General features: G+C 43.6%; 1 protein-coding gene across 1 annotated transcript in view; it reads left to right on the forward strand.

The window, feature by feature from the left end:
- Window positions 1–9,651: 9,651 nt before the first annotated feature.
- LAPTM4B (lysosomal protein transmembrane 4 beta) overlaps window positions 9,652–15,406 on the forward strand; it is a gene marked incomplete at its 3' end in the record, with an annotated part of 58,829 nt that continues 53,074 nt past the window's right edge. The window contains exon 1 of the mRNA XM_084281556.1: window positions 9,652–9,768. Coding sequence (XP_084137682.1) covers window positions 9,673–9,768 — 96 coding nt within the window. The 5' untranslated portion in view covers window positions 9,652–9,672. The remainder of the gene's footprint in view (window positions 9,769–15,406) is intronic.

Consider the following 15,406-nt stretch of genomic DNA (forward strand, 5'->3'; position numbering starts at 1 on the left):
ACACTGGGGACATCTTGCTAGGCATGGCCAAAAGTCAGCACCCCGTACTGAGAGGGTATTGAGGTGTCACCCGTGGTAGTTAAGCAGTGTAAGTGTTCACGTAGACTAAAAATCAAAGGAAAAGGGGAAAAAACCTGCAGATTTACATTTTCAAAGTACGCTTGGTTTTGAAGGCAGTCCTGCTGGTGATCAGTTACTTTTATGTTAGAGTGGAAAAGAAAGTCAGGCTCTGAGCAAATGCCAGGTATTTTGGTACTAGAGTGTGAAACAAGGAAGCTGCAGGATGTGTAGTAACAACATTATACAGGTACATACCTACTGACCTGCCCCAACAAGACTGACTTAATTTCAGAGCACTTTCAGCTTCAGAATTAGTTTAAACATTGTCCAAATGTTCATCAGCTTGCAAAGTGGGAGTATGCTGATGAACACCCCTAATAAAGCTCAAGCTGAGTGCAGCATTTAAAATCCCAAGTCCATGCACGTCATCTGGGCTCAGGCTGGAAAACAGCATAAATCATGATTAAGCGAGGTGCTGAAATGGTGTAAAATCAGAGGGGCTACTCTGTAAAGTGTCACTAACCTGCAGAGATGGGGTTTCCACATGCCATGCCTGAGCCACTGCTGTTCCAAAAGTTTGCATGTAGATGCTTGATTCTAAAGATGCAATGAGCTGTAATTGTGTGTTATTGCAATTAAACTTTCCAAAGTCAATGGGGAGATCTTCGCAGCATTAGCCCAGTCAGGATTTCCCAAAGTTGCCTCAGACTATAATCAAACATGTTCAGATGTGTACGCCTATAAAATGTTATATAGCGGTAGTACAGTAATAAACTTTGTATTGATAATCTATGAATGTACCTTTACAAAAATATAATGATGAGAATGAGTGTGAGATGTGCTTTTGAAGTGGTGTTTATGCTACTCTTGGGGATGAGTTGCCAAATAATGCAATTTCAGTAGGATTATATTGGTATTTATGAGGTCGTTTGGTATACAAAGTGGAGAATGAAATATCAGGCACATTATTTAAAACATCAATCTTACTTCTGGCATGAGGGATCCTAAGAACTTTGATCATTTGGAGGAGCTTGTTATACAGAGAAGCCAGGAATATCTTTGGTTTCTGTAATTGGAAGAACATTAGCAGCCTTGACCTGTCTCCCTTTAGGAGAGACAACATAAAATATACAGCACTAGAGAGCTTCAGTCTCACACCCCACACACATTGCTGTACTGGTGGCTGTGCTTTATGTTTTACTCTTTTTCCTAGCAGTATTTTCTGATACAAACAAAAGTTTAATTAGAAGTTTAATCCATTTTATAAAACTTTCTGTACCACCAATACTAAAAAAGAAGTGTTTTCCTCTCTTTTGAATTAACAAATCCATATGTGCTGTGTTTCAGGAAGGATATACCATGACCTGTAATACATATGGTGTATATGAAAGGTATTACACTGCATGTATAGTACTTGCAGCTTGCCTCTGCATGGGCTGTAAGAAAAGGTGAGTATTAGCTTAACTGCATCCAAATCACCATCAGGTACTCAGCAAGTCAACCATGAAGGGGGCTTTTCCTGGGGATCCAGAGCAGATTGCTGAAGGGGGCAAACCTCATTGGCATTTTCACTGTAAGAAGCCAACAGCTGCTGTGACACATTCTCCAGGTTTGGCTGGTAAAGGAATCAATCTCCATTGGTGACTCCTTATTAAGCAGTAGATGGGTAAATTCTCAGAGGATGATGCTAAAAGAAAGTCAAACACTCCTCTTAGCAGAGGGGGAAAATATATATACATCAGTGAGACTGGAAGCTTCTGTAAAGCTCTGTGGCAAACCTCTTACTGCAATGAACACCGGTGAAAATTGTACAGTGTGTCCTGGAGTTTGCTCAAGAGGTCAGCAAACTTCAAAGAGAGCATGAGAAGAGGAATAACTTCACAGATACTCAAAATAATGAGGGAGGTGGTATTTAGTTGGTTTAAAACTGGTGACAATTCAGAGCTCAGGTTTCTGTTGTGTGTGGCTTAATATATGGACTAACAACATGCATCTGGGGAAAAATCTAGGCAGGCTCCAAGAGGTAATGTGTGTAACACAAAAAGACAGAACTGGAAGTGTTTGCTGTGTAAGTTACAGAAAGTAATGAGATACGGTTATGGAAGGTGTGGTGTTTTAGTTTCTCCTGATGTAAAATTAAGTCCTGGTTCTCGATAGGGTGGAAGAAGACACTTTATCACTACACTGAGATCAGTATGAAAAGACCAAATTGTCATGATTTCTGATAGTTCTTAGGTCTTTTATTTTCTTATAACTATGTAAACATAAGACTGATGAGTAAAACTGGGAGGAACATCTATTCTTTTGCATTAATAATAATTAAAAATTGAGTCTTTAAAAGAAGGGGAGAAACCTGCTATCACATAAAGAAAAAGGGAATAAAATTTGGCAAAATTCCCAGTGTTGAGCCATATTTGAAGTCATAAATTAAAAATTAACTAATCTAACTAATGGAACTAAGAGGAAGTAAATACTCTTTATGTACATTAGCTTTTCTTAGAAGGTCTGCCTCTCCCATCAATAAAAGGCTTGTGACCTCTTTGACCGCAAACTCACCATGATATTAAAAACTGTCACTTAAATTTCCTTTGTTTAAGCAATCTGGCAAGCAGCAAGGCACCGTTGGCAATGTAACAACCTATTTATCCAACAGCTAGAATCTCATCCTAATATGCTGTATGTCATCCTTCAGAATTGGTTGTTTGCAGTCTATGGATAAAATGTAGCCACCTATACCAGCTGGCTTAATACTGTGTCCAGCATAACTGCTCAGGCTGAAAGGAGAAGAAAAAAAAAAAAAGCCCTAAGTGTGACTGTCCACTGGGTCATCATAGTAAAAGGTCAAGTGTAAACCCTGAGATGTTTGAATTTAAACAGTGAAGAAGAATGAGGGCACAATACCAACGCTGTGTCCATTTGGTAAATAATGTCGTGCCTGATGCCTGCAATTTGTAAGGCTCTTACAACACTGTCTAGATGCAGACTTGAGAGAAGCAATAAATACATGTATGTACTTAAAGGACTGGAAGCAGTGTTTGGTTGGTAGAAATTTAATTCGACAAAAAAGATTTGGAAAAAACTTTGTTGTAGAGTAGAAGTTACTAGACATTAGGTGCTAAAGGGCTTACTTGCCCTGATAGAGAAAGAGGTGATGAGTTTGAGTGGGATAGAAGACATCTGGGCTTATCAAGGGGGTTGATAATGGGTTGGAAACAACCTTCCAAGATCAGTGGGGGTGTCTCCATTTCTTTCTGTCTTTGGATGAAGACTGGTTCCTTCTGTTATAAATTCCAAGTCAATTTAGCTTTATAAGATTTATTTATGAGGTCAATAAAAGGCACGTGAACAGTGCTGGGTGCATGGGGAGTCTGGGCACACACACACGTTATATCAGGCGGCTGTTTTTTATGCTCCTAGGCTGATACATACATGTATTCATTACTACTTCTAGAAAAGGCAGGGTTATTATAATTAGTTCCCGGAATCCAAACCCTCCCTCTGGCGCGTGCATATCAGTTTCCAGTGGTCCAGCTGGGGCTCTCTTGTGCTGAAGACTCGTAGTCTTCCTCCCAGGCTTTTTCCTTGTCCTTCTCCTTTATCCATCTTGGCTGGATGTCAGAGACTTGTGCAGCGTCCCCTACAAGCTTTGTCTTTTAGTCATCCTTCAACTTTCCCATTCTCCTTAATCTCTTGGCTAGATATCAGAGACATGTGTAGTGTCCCACGCAGTAGTCACAATAGTTAGCGGTTATTCTGAAACCCCCCAGATATCAGAGACTCAAGGTTTACCCTTCAAGCCCTCTATTGACACAAATTGCTGAAACATTCCTTACACTTCTCAGCGAGCTCTCAGGAGGTGTGGGTACAAGTTACTGGTTTAAATACAGGGGCAGCTAGATGAGGCTTGAAGGCTTGTGCAAGAGGAGCCAGCACACACTTCTGGCCATATGTTCTGCAAATGGGAGTAGTCCACATGTGACAAGCGTACCCACAGAGGTGACTGAAGTACCCATTGAACTGGGTTGGGACAGCCAAGCATTCTGAGCCAGTGAAGGGGAAAAGTCAAAGCTGTTCTTCTCCACTGGGCATGAGATGGGGCACAAGGTTCACTAGCTCTATTCAGCCAAGAGAAATAAAAATATTAGAGAAGTTCACAGACTTCCCCAAGGTAAAAGGAGAGAAAAAATGATGTTCTTTATTGCTAAAGTACTGACTAACAGCATAAAACCACTGCAGCATGGCAAGGTACAATGTGTAAACATTTCTTTTACATATTATTGTGCTCCATCTTTAGATGTACTTTTCAGACTTTTTTATTTATATTCTTAACTTCTATGTTGTGGTGATTTAACACCGATGGGCAGCTCAGCATCTCCATGCCACACTCTCGCTCCTCCTCCTCAACAGATCAGGGAGAAAACAGGATGAAAAAGAGGTTCATGGGTTGAGATAAGGGCAGGATGATTGCTCACCAACCACAGAGGCAACACAGACTCAGCAAAGAGAGATTAATGTAATTTATTGCCTACTCCCAACTGACTGTAGCAGTGAGAAACTGAAAACAAACTAAAACACTTTCCCCCCATTCACCCTCCTCCCCCTGAGCAGCACACAGGAATGGGGAATGGGGGCTGTGGTCAGTCCCTGATGCTTCATCTCTGCTGCTCCCTCACGGTCCCTCTCTGCCCCTGCTCCATGCAGGGTCCCTCCCACGGGATGCCGTCCTTCCCCAGCTGAGCCTGTGGGGGCTGCCCAGAGGCAGCAGCTCTCCAAGCACTGCTCCCACACTGCTCTGTCCCACGGGGTCCATCCATCCCCCAGGAGCAAACTGCTCCAGCACGGGTCCCCCACGGGTGGGTGGAAGTTCCCCCCAGCCCCCCTGCTCCTGCGTGGGCTCCTCTCCACAGGCTGCAGCTCCGGCCCGGGGTCTGCTCCTGCGGGGGCTCTCCATGGGCCGCAGCCTCCTCCAGGCCACATCCACCTGCTCCACCAGGGGCTCCTCCACCCATGGGGGGGCTGCAGCGCGGAGATCTGCTCCATGTGGGACCCATGGGCTGCAGGGGGACAGCCTGCTCCACCAGGAGCCTCTCCACAGGCTGCAGGGGAACTGCTACTGCCTGCCTGGAGCACCTCCTGCCCTCCTGCAGTGACCTTGGGGGCTGCAGGGCTGCTTCTCACTGCTCTCTCCTTGCTGTTGATGCCCAGCAGGTTTTCTTTTTTTCCCTTTCTTCAATCTGTTCTCACAGAAACACAACCAATGTTGCTCACTAGCTTGGCCCTGGCCAGCAGTGGGTGCCTTTTGGAGCCACATGGAGGTGGCTCTGGTCTGAGCTTGGGAGACTGCTGGGCTGTGCTCACAGAGCTCAAACCACACCGGGTTGAACCACTTCTTCCTTGGTAGCTGGCATCAGGGGTCTCCCTGCTGGTGAGTGGGTTCTTGTCCACAAGCCAGCTGATGGAGAGTCTGAGTCCACACAGGGAGTAGGTGATTACTTCTTTTATACCTTTTCTCATGCCCTACCTTCAGCCCTTTCGAAACAGTTGAATGTGAATCTGGTGCTGGTGATCAGCTGGTGCTCAGCTCATGCTCCAGGCGATGTCTAGCACCTCCTTATCCTCAAGATTATTTAACTCTTGCATTCCTTTGTTCCCTTTATCCCCTTTATCTCTGTTTGTGTGAGCCTGCAGTGTCACTGGAGATTTATGGGGGTGGGGGAGACCACCAGGCCTCTGTCTGTCACCGTAGGACTTTGGTCAGCCTACACTGTGCAGTGACATAGCCAGGAATCCTACCCTCTGAGAGCACCCCAAAGCTATCTCCTTCTTTATGGCCATGCCACCCCTAGTCCTGCCCTTGCCTATGCAGTGCACTGTTAGTGTGGCATCCTGTTGGTCAAGGTGGGATCCATGTATCTTATACTGGGGGAGCATGCTGAAGGAACAATGCACAGTAAGCTAAATATGGTGTCAAAATGGGCTGAAAATTATCTGTGCTCCCATCCTACATACTAAGACTTACAGGTCTTCCAGAAGAAGAAATGGAGAAGCAGAGTGGGATGGAAGGTCCTTTACAGATCTGTCACTGTGAGCCAAAGATTTGTGCAGAAAAATGCCAGAGCTCAACTAATGCTGTTGAGGAACTGGAGCAAGCTATAAGAGATCAATTCTATCTGATGCGTAATTTAACTCCACAAACAAGGAAATGCCCACACTATATACTGCTCTTTTCAGGTCTGGATAAAGCCCTATACCTTTAGGATTTATGAACCTATTTGTACCTGCAGCAGTAATTTTCATCTTGCTCATACCGTCTGAATCATTTGCTTGCATTCTAAAATGTAGTAAATGACTTAAACAGCCATTATGCTCTTGTTTTTGTGTTTTGTGGGGACAAGAGATGTAAGTAGGTGCATGTTCTGTTGGTTATGGTGTTAACCCCTGTAGCCTTGTCAAAAGGTATGTGCATATTCAGTGTGTAATAGGGCTGACCCTTTTCTTGGAGAATTTTTGGGCTCTGGGTTTTCCTGATTTACAATGGCAACATATCAAAATATTTTAATGATGCATATTTTTTGTGATTCTGTAATTCTGTGATTTTAAAACCAGTGACAGAGAGAGAGAGAGAGAAACAATAAAAACAGGTTAATAAGCTTATTAGCCTATTATTCATTTTTTGGTACTGGAAAGGTGAAATTTGGCTAGCTATGTGTAAGTGGTTGTACATCAAGCTGTGTTAGTGTGATGTCTCTCTTACATGTCTCTAAAATGTATAGTGAGTTGCAAGGTGTTGGAGACAAATACTGTTCTCACCTTGAATTGTTTTACTCAAATCAGGAGAATGAATGACCTTTTGAACTCATTTTGAATTGCAGCAGCAGTCCTATTTTATTGCCTGTTGTCTTTTTGTCTTTCTCTGTGAAACAGAGATGGTGTCTGGTATTTATTGGAAGGTGACTTTTTTTTTTTTTTAAGTGGTGTTTTGTTTTTTTGTTGTTGATTTTTTAAATGTTATTGCATTATTTCTGTAGCCCTGGGTACTTGAATCATTTGCAGCCATCCTGAAACACAGGCTCTGGACCTGGCCAAACAAGAACTTGAGCAAAACTGCTCTTTAATACAATCATCCAATTTCCCAATGTTGTCACTGCCCTGTGCTCAAGGACAATACCTAGACCTTGGTTTCTGGACAATATTTAACCTTTTTTTTATCTTGTCTTAAACTGCCAAATACAAAACAATTAACAACCTCTTTGCTCACAGGAGCACAGGGCTAATCCTACTGAGCATCATCAGTGCTCCCGAGAGCACTCCCTTCAACCACCCCTCTGTGTATGTGCTGCAGGCAACACCGGGTGCAGTGTGATTGAATTATTCAAGGCCAATTGAACCATGCTCCACCATCTCTGTGGACTGCGAGCACAGACAGAAGGTCTGCAGCTTCCACGCCACCTGTCCAGAAGCAGATTTGCTCATGAAAGTATTTAAAAAGTTGGGAGGAGGAGTACCAGCAACTAGTCCTAATGAGTGAAAGAAAAGTGGATTGTTGTGTGTTGGAGCACAGTAAACCTCATGTTGTAACCTGTGTTGCCATGACCCACACTTTTCCTTCTTTGCATCTGTTTTAATGCAGTTTGCAGCTATGTCCTTGCCACCATGTCTGGTAGCAAGGGGCATGAGATGGGGTCACTTGGTGGGGTCTCTGCAAGTGCACCCTGTCAGCTACTGACTAGAGCCAAGGACTATCAGTGCATCAAGGCAGGGACTAGGTGTTCCATCTGCAAAGTGTCTAGGATGCTACAGAAATATAAATAGAAAGGAGCAGATTGGGCTTCATCATTTCTCCAAAACCTGCCTACGATTTGTACTTCTCTGGACCCCCTAGAGATGATTATAAATGGGGAGTGTGATATAAACCCTGATGTTTCCTGATCCTTCCTATCAGGCTATTTGAATGGAAATTTATAACTGCACAGGAAACTGCTTTGAAGTAATTAATGATCACTTTCTCATTCTTCCTTTTTCTTCAGAGGATATCTGGATTACAGCCATTGACGGGAAACCACGAGAACCCGCTGGCTCCAGCCACTGACACTGCAGGCCCACAGCCCCCCCTTGAATATCCCAGCTCCTCAGGTCCCTTTTGTTTCCCCTTCTTATCAGTAACAAAGTCCAGGGGCCCCTCTCCAAAGCAATGCTGGAGCTCCTCAATGGCCCATCCATTTGTAACTGGAGACTTTGGGTCTTCGGCATTGTCTCTGTTATCCCTTGTCCTCCGGGTTTGTGCCTGGGTGTCCTTGTTTATCACACACCTTTGCTTATTATCCCCTTTGCTTTGAAAAGGTCCTTGCTCAGATAACGTTAATGAAGCAAATGCTCTTACCTTCCGCATACTCTCACAAGTTAAATATACAAGATTTTAATCTTTCTGACTTGCATATCTTTACCTTCTGGTATTAAAGACAGAGGTCTGTCAAGGCTGTTGGCAAGACAGAACAGAACACATTGCTTGGGATTTTTCTCTGGTCTCTTGGATTTTATTTTTTATTTTTATCAATTATGAATGTTTCACTTTAATAGATTTTAGGGTCATCTTTGAATATGAATCTTGTGCCAGGTGGTTTTTCTATTTTTGAATAATAATATTTATGAATAAGATTTTTTTTTTTTTTTAATAAGGACAAGCTAAAAACTGAGGTTATAGAAAGTTCCCGCTTAAGGGATTTTTAACTTAATTTACTACAGTGGTTTTACAAGTAGGGATGAGGCATAGTTAGAAATGTTCCTCTGTGCCAAGTTAGCTTTTATCTGGGAGTTACTGTTCGGTGCAGATGTATGTATGCAATAAAAAAAGGGCCCCAAAGCAACCATATAGGGAAACATCTGAGTACTTTTCAGCATTATATTTTGATGATAAACTGCGCAATTTGGGAAGTAGCCAAGATAAGATGTCAGCGACTGAATTATTCTCAGGGTCAGGCTAGGCGTGCAAACCTCCAGGTCGCATCTTCTCCCTTATTTCCTCTAGAGAACAAATCTCAAGAAGAATAAGAATAAGAATAAGAATAAGAATAAGAATAAGAATAAGAATAAGAATAAGAATAAGAATAAGAATAAGAATAAGAATAAGAATAAGAATAAGAATAATACGATGATGATGATGAAGAAGAAAAAACTGTCTGCTAGGTAGGAAGCTCAGCTTCTACCTGCATGGGGGCTGCTGTTTGACCACCAGAAGGGGGTCCTTTCTCCTGCTGCAGTTCCCCCACCACCAGTGCACCGACTACAGCCAGCAAGAGCGAGGTTGCTGCCACTTGCGTGCCAGTTAAATCTCCACCACAACGCCAGCCCCCTCGATGGCAGCAGCTATGGGAGCGGGTTAGGAGGACGCCGGGCAAACCCCAGCCGCTCGTGCCCTCACAACCCGGAGCCGATGCTGAGATTTTCCCCATCGTCTCCGGCCCTATCTAGCGGGGAAGGAGGGGGATGTTTCGTCCTGGGTGCCCGGCCAGGGGGGTCCCGCCCGCCGGGAGGGGCCGGCCCGGCCCCGCCTCCGCCCCCGCGGAGCGGTGCGGAGCTGCGCGGAGCCCGGAGGAGCCCGGAGGAGCCGCGGAGATGCTGAGCTCGCCCTGGGCACGCTTCTACTCCAACAGCTGCTGCCTCTGCTGCCATGTCCGCACCGGCACCATCATCCTCGGCGTCTGGTACCTGGTAAGAAGGGGTTTGGGGGGGGTCCCGACACGGGCAGGCGCGGCTGAGCCCCGGTGAAGGTCCGGCGCTTCCCCGCCGCTCCTTGGCAGTGCTGGTGGTGGGAATCTGCCGACGGCAGGAGAGGAAATCCGTGGGTATTTAAGGGTGTGCAGGGGTCTCGAGCAAAAAGCAGGTTTGGGGGTGAAGATGTGAGAGGTGAGGGTTTGTCCCGGCTCCCCAAACTTCGGAGCAAGGGTTTGCTGCTCACTGCAGCACTGGGGCCCCATGGATGCGCTGGATCTGCCGAGGCTGCTCGGGTGCTGACCACACTGCACAGAAAATCTTGTGCTCTCAAGATTTTTGAGACGCTGCTTTGCAAAAAGGGCAGGTGCTCTCGTCACTGCTGCTCCGCATGTACCAGATAACTGGTGGTCGGTGGCATCTGAGCCAGGCTGACAGGGGACTGGAGGCTTGCAGGAGCCTCCGCGACATATCAGGAAGACTTCTTTCCTCCACCAGGCTGGAGGAGTGAGGAACTGACCCTTGAGGCACAGCCTTAATGGGTCATCTCCCATCCATCCAGAGGCTGTTGGGCACCTGATGTTGTTGGACACCCAGTTGTCCAGCTAGGGAAAGAGGAGGAGACGCACCAAGACCCCATCTCCTCTCCCATCAGTGACAATCCTTCCTCAACCCCTCGGGTAGCAGGGCAGGAAAAGCAGCTTTCCCAGAGCCAGCCCCGTAGTTGTGGGGTTTGCAAATGTGTCACAGCAATAAAAAGAGGTGGTTCGTTGTTTTGGGTTATGTGGATGTGTTGCTTCTCAGCCTGTTTTGTCTTCCCAGTCTCTTGGTGCAAGAAATCCTGATGCCAAGGCCACGCAGAGCTGTTTGCCAAGGGTCACTGCAGACGGAAGCAGATTAGACCCAGGCTTGTTTGCTAACTGCTGAAATTCCCTTCAGAAGGAAGTGAAAAATGCTCGGCTGTCCTCCATTGTAGGGCAGCTCATTAAATAAATTCAATCAGCGTAATTAAAATGCTAGGTTGACAACTATGTCCCAGAAATCACATAAAATATGATGTCCTATAAAATGCATATTTCACCACTGATAAAATGGTGTTTCAGTTCAGCTATTTCTTGCTCCCCATTTAATAGTTAAATGAAATATCCACAGCCTGTAGTATCCAGAATAACCACAGCATTGAAAAAGATGGCCTTTTTGCCCACCTACAACAGAGTTTCAGTGGGTCTGAATATGACCTGAAAGCTTTTGAACATTTCTTCCAGGATTCTTGTTATTTCTTTCAGTCAGCCTTCAGCTGAATGAAGGCTCTTTACATCAGCTCCACAAAGACAGGGATACAGATACTTTAGCTTTTCAGTGGACCTAAAAATATTCAAGGAAGAGGGAATTAAGTGCATTAGCTTAGCTTTAGTTACAAAGAAAAGGCTGGGGGCTTTTTTTTTTTTAAGCTTTACCTACCATGTTACTAACATTTAAATGCCAGTGCCCCAGTTTCACTTAGTACATTTCTGCAAAACCTCTTTAAAAATGTTCTATTCTAAGTATTGATTTTTTTCCTGATTTATACCTCTTCCTATTTTGCTTCCTTCCTTTTTATACATGTTTCAGGGAAGATTCCTAAATGACTTCAAACTGACAATAGCTCATAACATGCCAGTTAACTCGTAACACTGCTTTCTACTCTTTCTCATATATCACACATACTTTTATTTTTAAGGTTGACTATTATGAACAGAAATTTTGCTGCATGTTAATAGTAAGTACTAAACCTTTTTGCTAGCTTACCAAGTTAGGAGGTAAATAAAGGCTAGCCGCCTAAGTCAATAAGCCCCTTAAGCCCTTGTTTGTAAGTTCTAGTTTACAAAGTCATATAAGAAAATATCGTTTTATCTCAGATCAATTGTGTTCTGATACCATATACATAAAAATTGGTGCTGTCCTGCTGGTGATTTTTCCTCTTCATTCATTCTGTGTGGCTGTATTACTCCAAACCACAAACGAGCTATGAGTGTTGCCTCAAATAAAAGTTTTTTAAAAAAAACACTTTGATTTTTCACCACACTAATATGTTTTCTCTATACTGCTTGCCATTAATCTTTACAGGAAATTACTTGAGAAATAAAATCCCCCTAGAGAAAGAATAGCTTTCTTTTTGCTTTTTGCATATCTTGCTTCTTGTGAAGTGCAAGTCTTACTAATCCCCTGCCTATGAATATAATGATTCTGTATTGCAGAATGAGTTTCTTAAGAAGAAGAAAAAAATAGTAGCTTGTAAGCTTGGGGAGGTTTTTTAAGTAACATTTTCATATGTTGAACAGGTTTTCAGTTAGGATAATTTCAGGAGGCAGAATTTCTGACTAAATGTGGAAAAAGCCGTGTGTGTCTCTGTGATGATGTTTTAGCTCTTCAGTTTTAATGTTTTAATTGGATGTTTGGGATACTCCAAATAGTGGAGAGTGAAGGGAGGTGAATGCAGGTGGGGCTGTGGGGTGATCAGAGCACTTTCCCCTGCAGGTAAAGGGCAAGAACAGTGGTCTCATAAAATATCAATAGCTGGGAAATAAATATTTAACTTTGCTTCATTTTAGAACATAATGGATCTCAGAATGCTAATGTTTCTGCAGCTGTTGTGTTTCAGTAGTTTCTTTCTGGTAGAGCCATAGGCACCACATCTAGACTAATGTAATACAGCGTAACGTAATATTACACTATAGTATGCACCTTAAAATATACTATCAAAAAGTGTACTTCAATGTAAAATGTAACTTGTAAAGGGTGGAGCAGCCAAATATCAATCAGAAGAAAATTCCTGACAGCAATATCTAGTAGGGCTCCAGAGTGGCCTGCACTTCAGGAGCTGATGTGCTGCACTGGGGAGAAAAACTTCAGGCATGCTGTAATGTTGAAGATAAATGTAATGTTCATAAACTGGCAATAATATGGCTGGCTGGAGGGTAATATTTATTCAGAAACCTGGGGACCAGTTCAGTTCAGCTGGTTATTGATCTTTGTCTCTCATCCCACTGGCATGGACTTTATACCTCTTTGTGTTACACCAAACACAAAATCTGAGGCCATAAGTAATAAAGCAGAAGACTTTGGGGCACAAAAGTCTTAAAAGTGTCATATATGTAGGGAAAAAAAAAGAAGGACAATGAGAATGAAAAGCTGGCGTTTTTGTTAGCTCCAAGTGATCCAGTGGGTAGTAGTGAGTCAGAGTAATATCCTCTTTGGTAACAGCACTTGTAAACACAGCATGTTGTCTTCCCGAGTAAATGCACTCCCCTTTCTTTATCTAAAAAACAAAGAAGAAACAGCGTCTGATGTGCTGACAGTGCCACAGAAGGGTTTTCCATTAGCTCGACACATGGCAGCAGGGGCTTTGTTTACACCCCGCGGCTCCGCCGGCACCATCTGGGACAGCAGCAATTATTTTCCATTGACTTGCGCGGGGCAAAGATGAAACTTTCATCTTTCTGGAAAAAAATAATCCAGGAGGGGTGGTGGTGGGGGAACACGAGGAGAAGGAGCTTTGCCTCTGTGGATGCGGGGCAGCCGGGACCCCACAACCACCACGGGAGCTGTCCGGCACGGCCCGTGCTGAAGCTCTGCTCCGTTTCCTCAACCCAGGGCCCTGCGAGGGAGCCTAAAAATAAAAAACTAATGGAAGAGCAAGAGCCTTTTATGACTGCCAGTTATTCAGATTGCTGAGGCATTCTCTGAAGGACATGTGGTATGAACATAAATAGAGCAAGCCTAAGTTTTTAGCCGGGGTGGCTTCGACGTTCAAGCTATTTGTGGAAAGCTCAGGACAGATTGCTAGTCGTGATGTTTCAGTGCTAGATTTTTCTGAGCGGATGGTTGAAAACTTGAATGGTTTCTGTCAGCATTCCAGTTGTTTTTAATGAAGGGATAGAGTCCTAATGGATGAAAAAATGTATTGGTAGTATCCTTTCTATATGATAAAGCAAAAGAGAAGTACTGCTTACTATAGTCTCATTGTGCAATGGATTTACAGGATGATCACTCTGCTGAGATCAGGAGAGTGCCCTTGGCCTGATGTCAAAAAGAGATTCAAGGTCTATGTTTTGTGACTGGGCCATGCTTATTCCCTTGTCTTTTCCAAGGCCTGTGCAAAACAGCATGTATGGCAATGTGCGTAAATACCCATTAGAAGATTACTGAAATCTTGGCAGGGAGCAGAGATCAGCACTGGCTGTTCATGTAAACAAAATATACCCACACTGAGGTTCTTCTAACGTGCTCTGTCCTCACTCCTGTAACCTTTAGACTGTCTAGGACTGCTCACATCACCAAGGAGTTGTAAGTGTGGGTCACCTGAATGGTGTGAAAAAGTCTTTTCAGGGAAGGCAGAAGAGAAAAAAAAAAAAAAAAAAAAAAAGTTATAATTTTCAAACCTGTGAGAATTGGGAGATTTTGAAAAATGAAAAAAAAAAAAAAAATGAATTGTGAAACTTGTGAAAAGGGGAAAATTGCACCATTAGAAACTTTGAGGTTCAAGGTAACTGGGATCTTTGTTATCTTAGAGCCACGTTGTGGGAATTTGCATGACTGCAAGTTTGAGGTCTTGTGTTTTACTTAGAAATTTCATAGAATCATCAAATCATTAAGGTTAGAAAAGACCTCCAAGATCAACTGGTCCAACCATCATGCTACTACCAATGTCACCCACTAAACCATGTCCCTAAGCACCACGTTCAACTTCCCCTTGAGCTCCCCCAGGGACGGTGACTCCACCACCTCCATGGGCAACCTGTTCTAATGCCTGACTGCTCTTTCTGAGAAGAAATTTCTCCTAATTTTCAACCTGAATTTAGATTTCTTTGTTTTTATATAGAATGAATTTGGCTAAGAATACAGTTTCCCCAATTCTATGTGCACACAAATGGTCATACTGAACTCCCTGTTCCTTCAGACCAGCCAGGGATGTCACTTTCCATGTTGTGGCAGTGTGATGTAGCTGAGCTGTTGGGTCGGGTTATCCTGCAGGCACTGCTAGTCCCTCTTCTACCTCCTCTAACAATACAGTACTGGTGGCAGTATCTTGCAAAATGGGGCTCGCTGTGGGTTCACCAGGTGATTACACCTCAGTGGCTCAGGCCTGGGCAGTACATTCACAGGAAAGACATGGGTGGTGCCAGTGACATGGCTAATTCCCGTCCATTAGCAGGAGATGCAGTGTCAGCAGCAGATGAGGGTTCTCCACCATCAGGTGAAGGGGTCAGCACATAATCTGAAATGACTCGAGCTGCCTGATTCTTGTAGTGGAAATAGCTGCAGTGACTGAATATTTATGCTCCAAGTTCCATGCCTACAAAAATATTGTTATCTTTTTTATTGTTTGTGCTTTCTTTCATAAAATGAGATCTTGGAGGGGGAAAAATATTCCCAAGTAACTCTTGGTGACTTTCTGCTTTGAAAACAAACAAACAAACAAACAAACAAACAAAAAAACATGAGTGCTACTTTCAAAGATTTCTACATATCATTGATGTACGTGTTGAATACCCAACTGGCACTAGAATCAGAGGGGGATCAGGGTATTTACTTTGAGTGATTCAAGTCTATTTCATTATCTTATTCAAGAAGAGCAGGGAATATATTAATGATCCTG

This window comes from Netta rufina (genome assembly GCF_964035555.1).
Source record: "Netta rufina genome assembly, chromosome: 2".
NCBI classification, from domain to species: domain Eukaryota; kingdom Metazoa; phylum Chordata; class Aves; order Anseriformes; family Anatidae; genus Netta; species Netta rufina.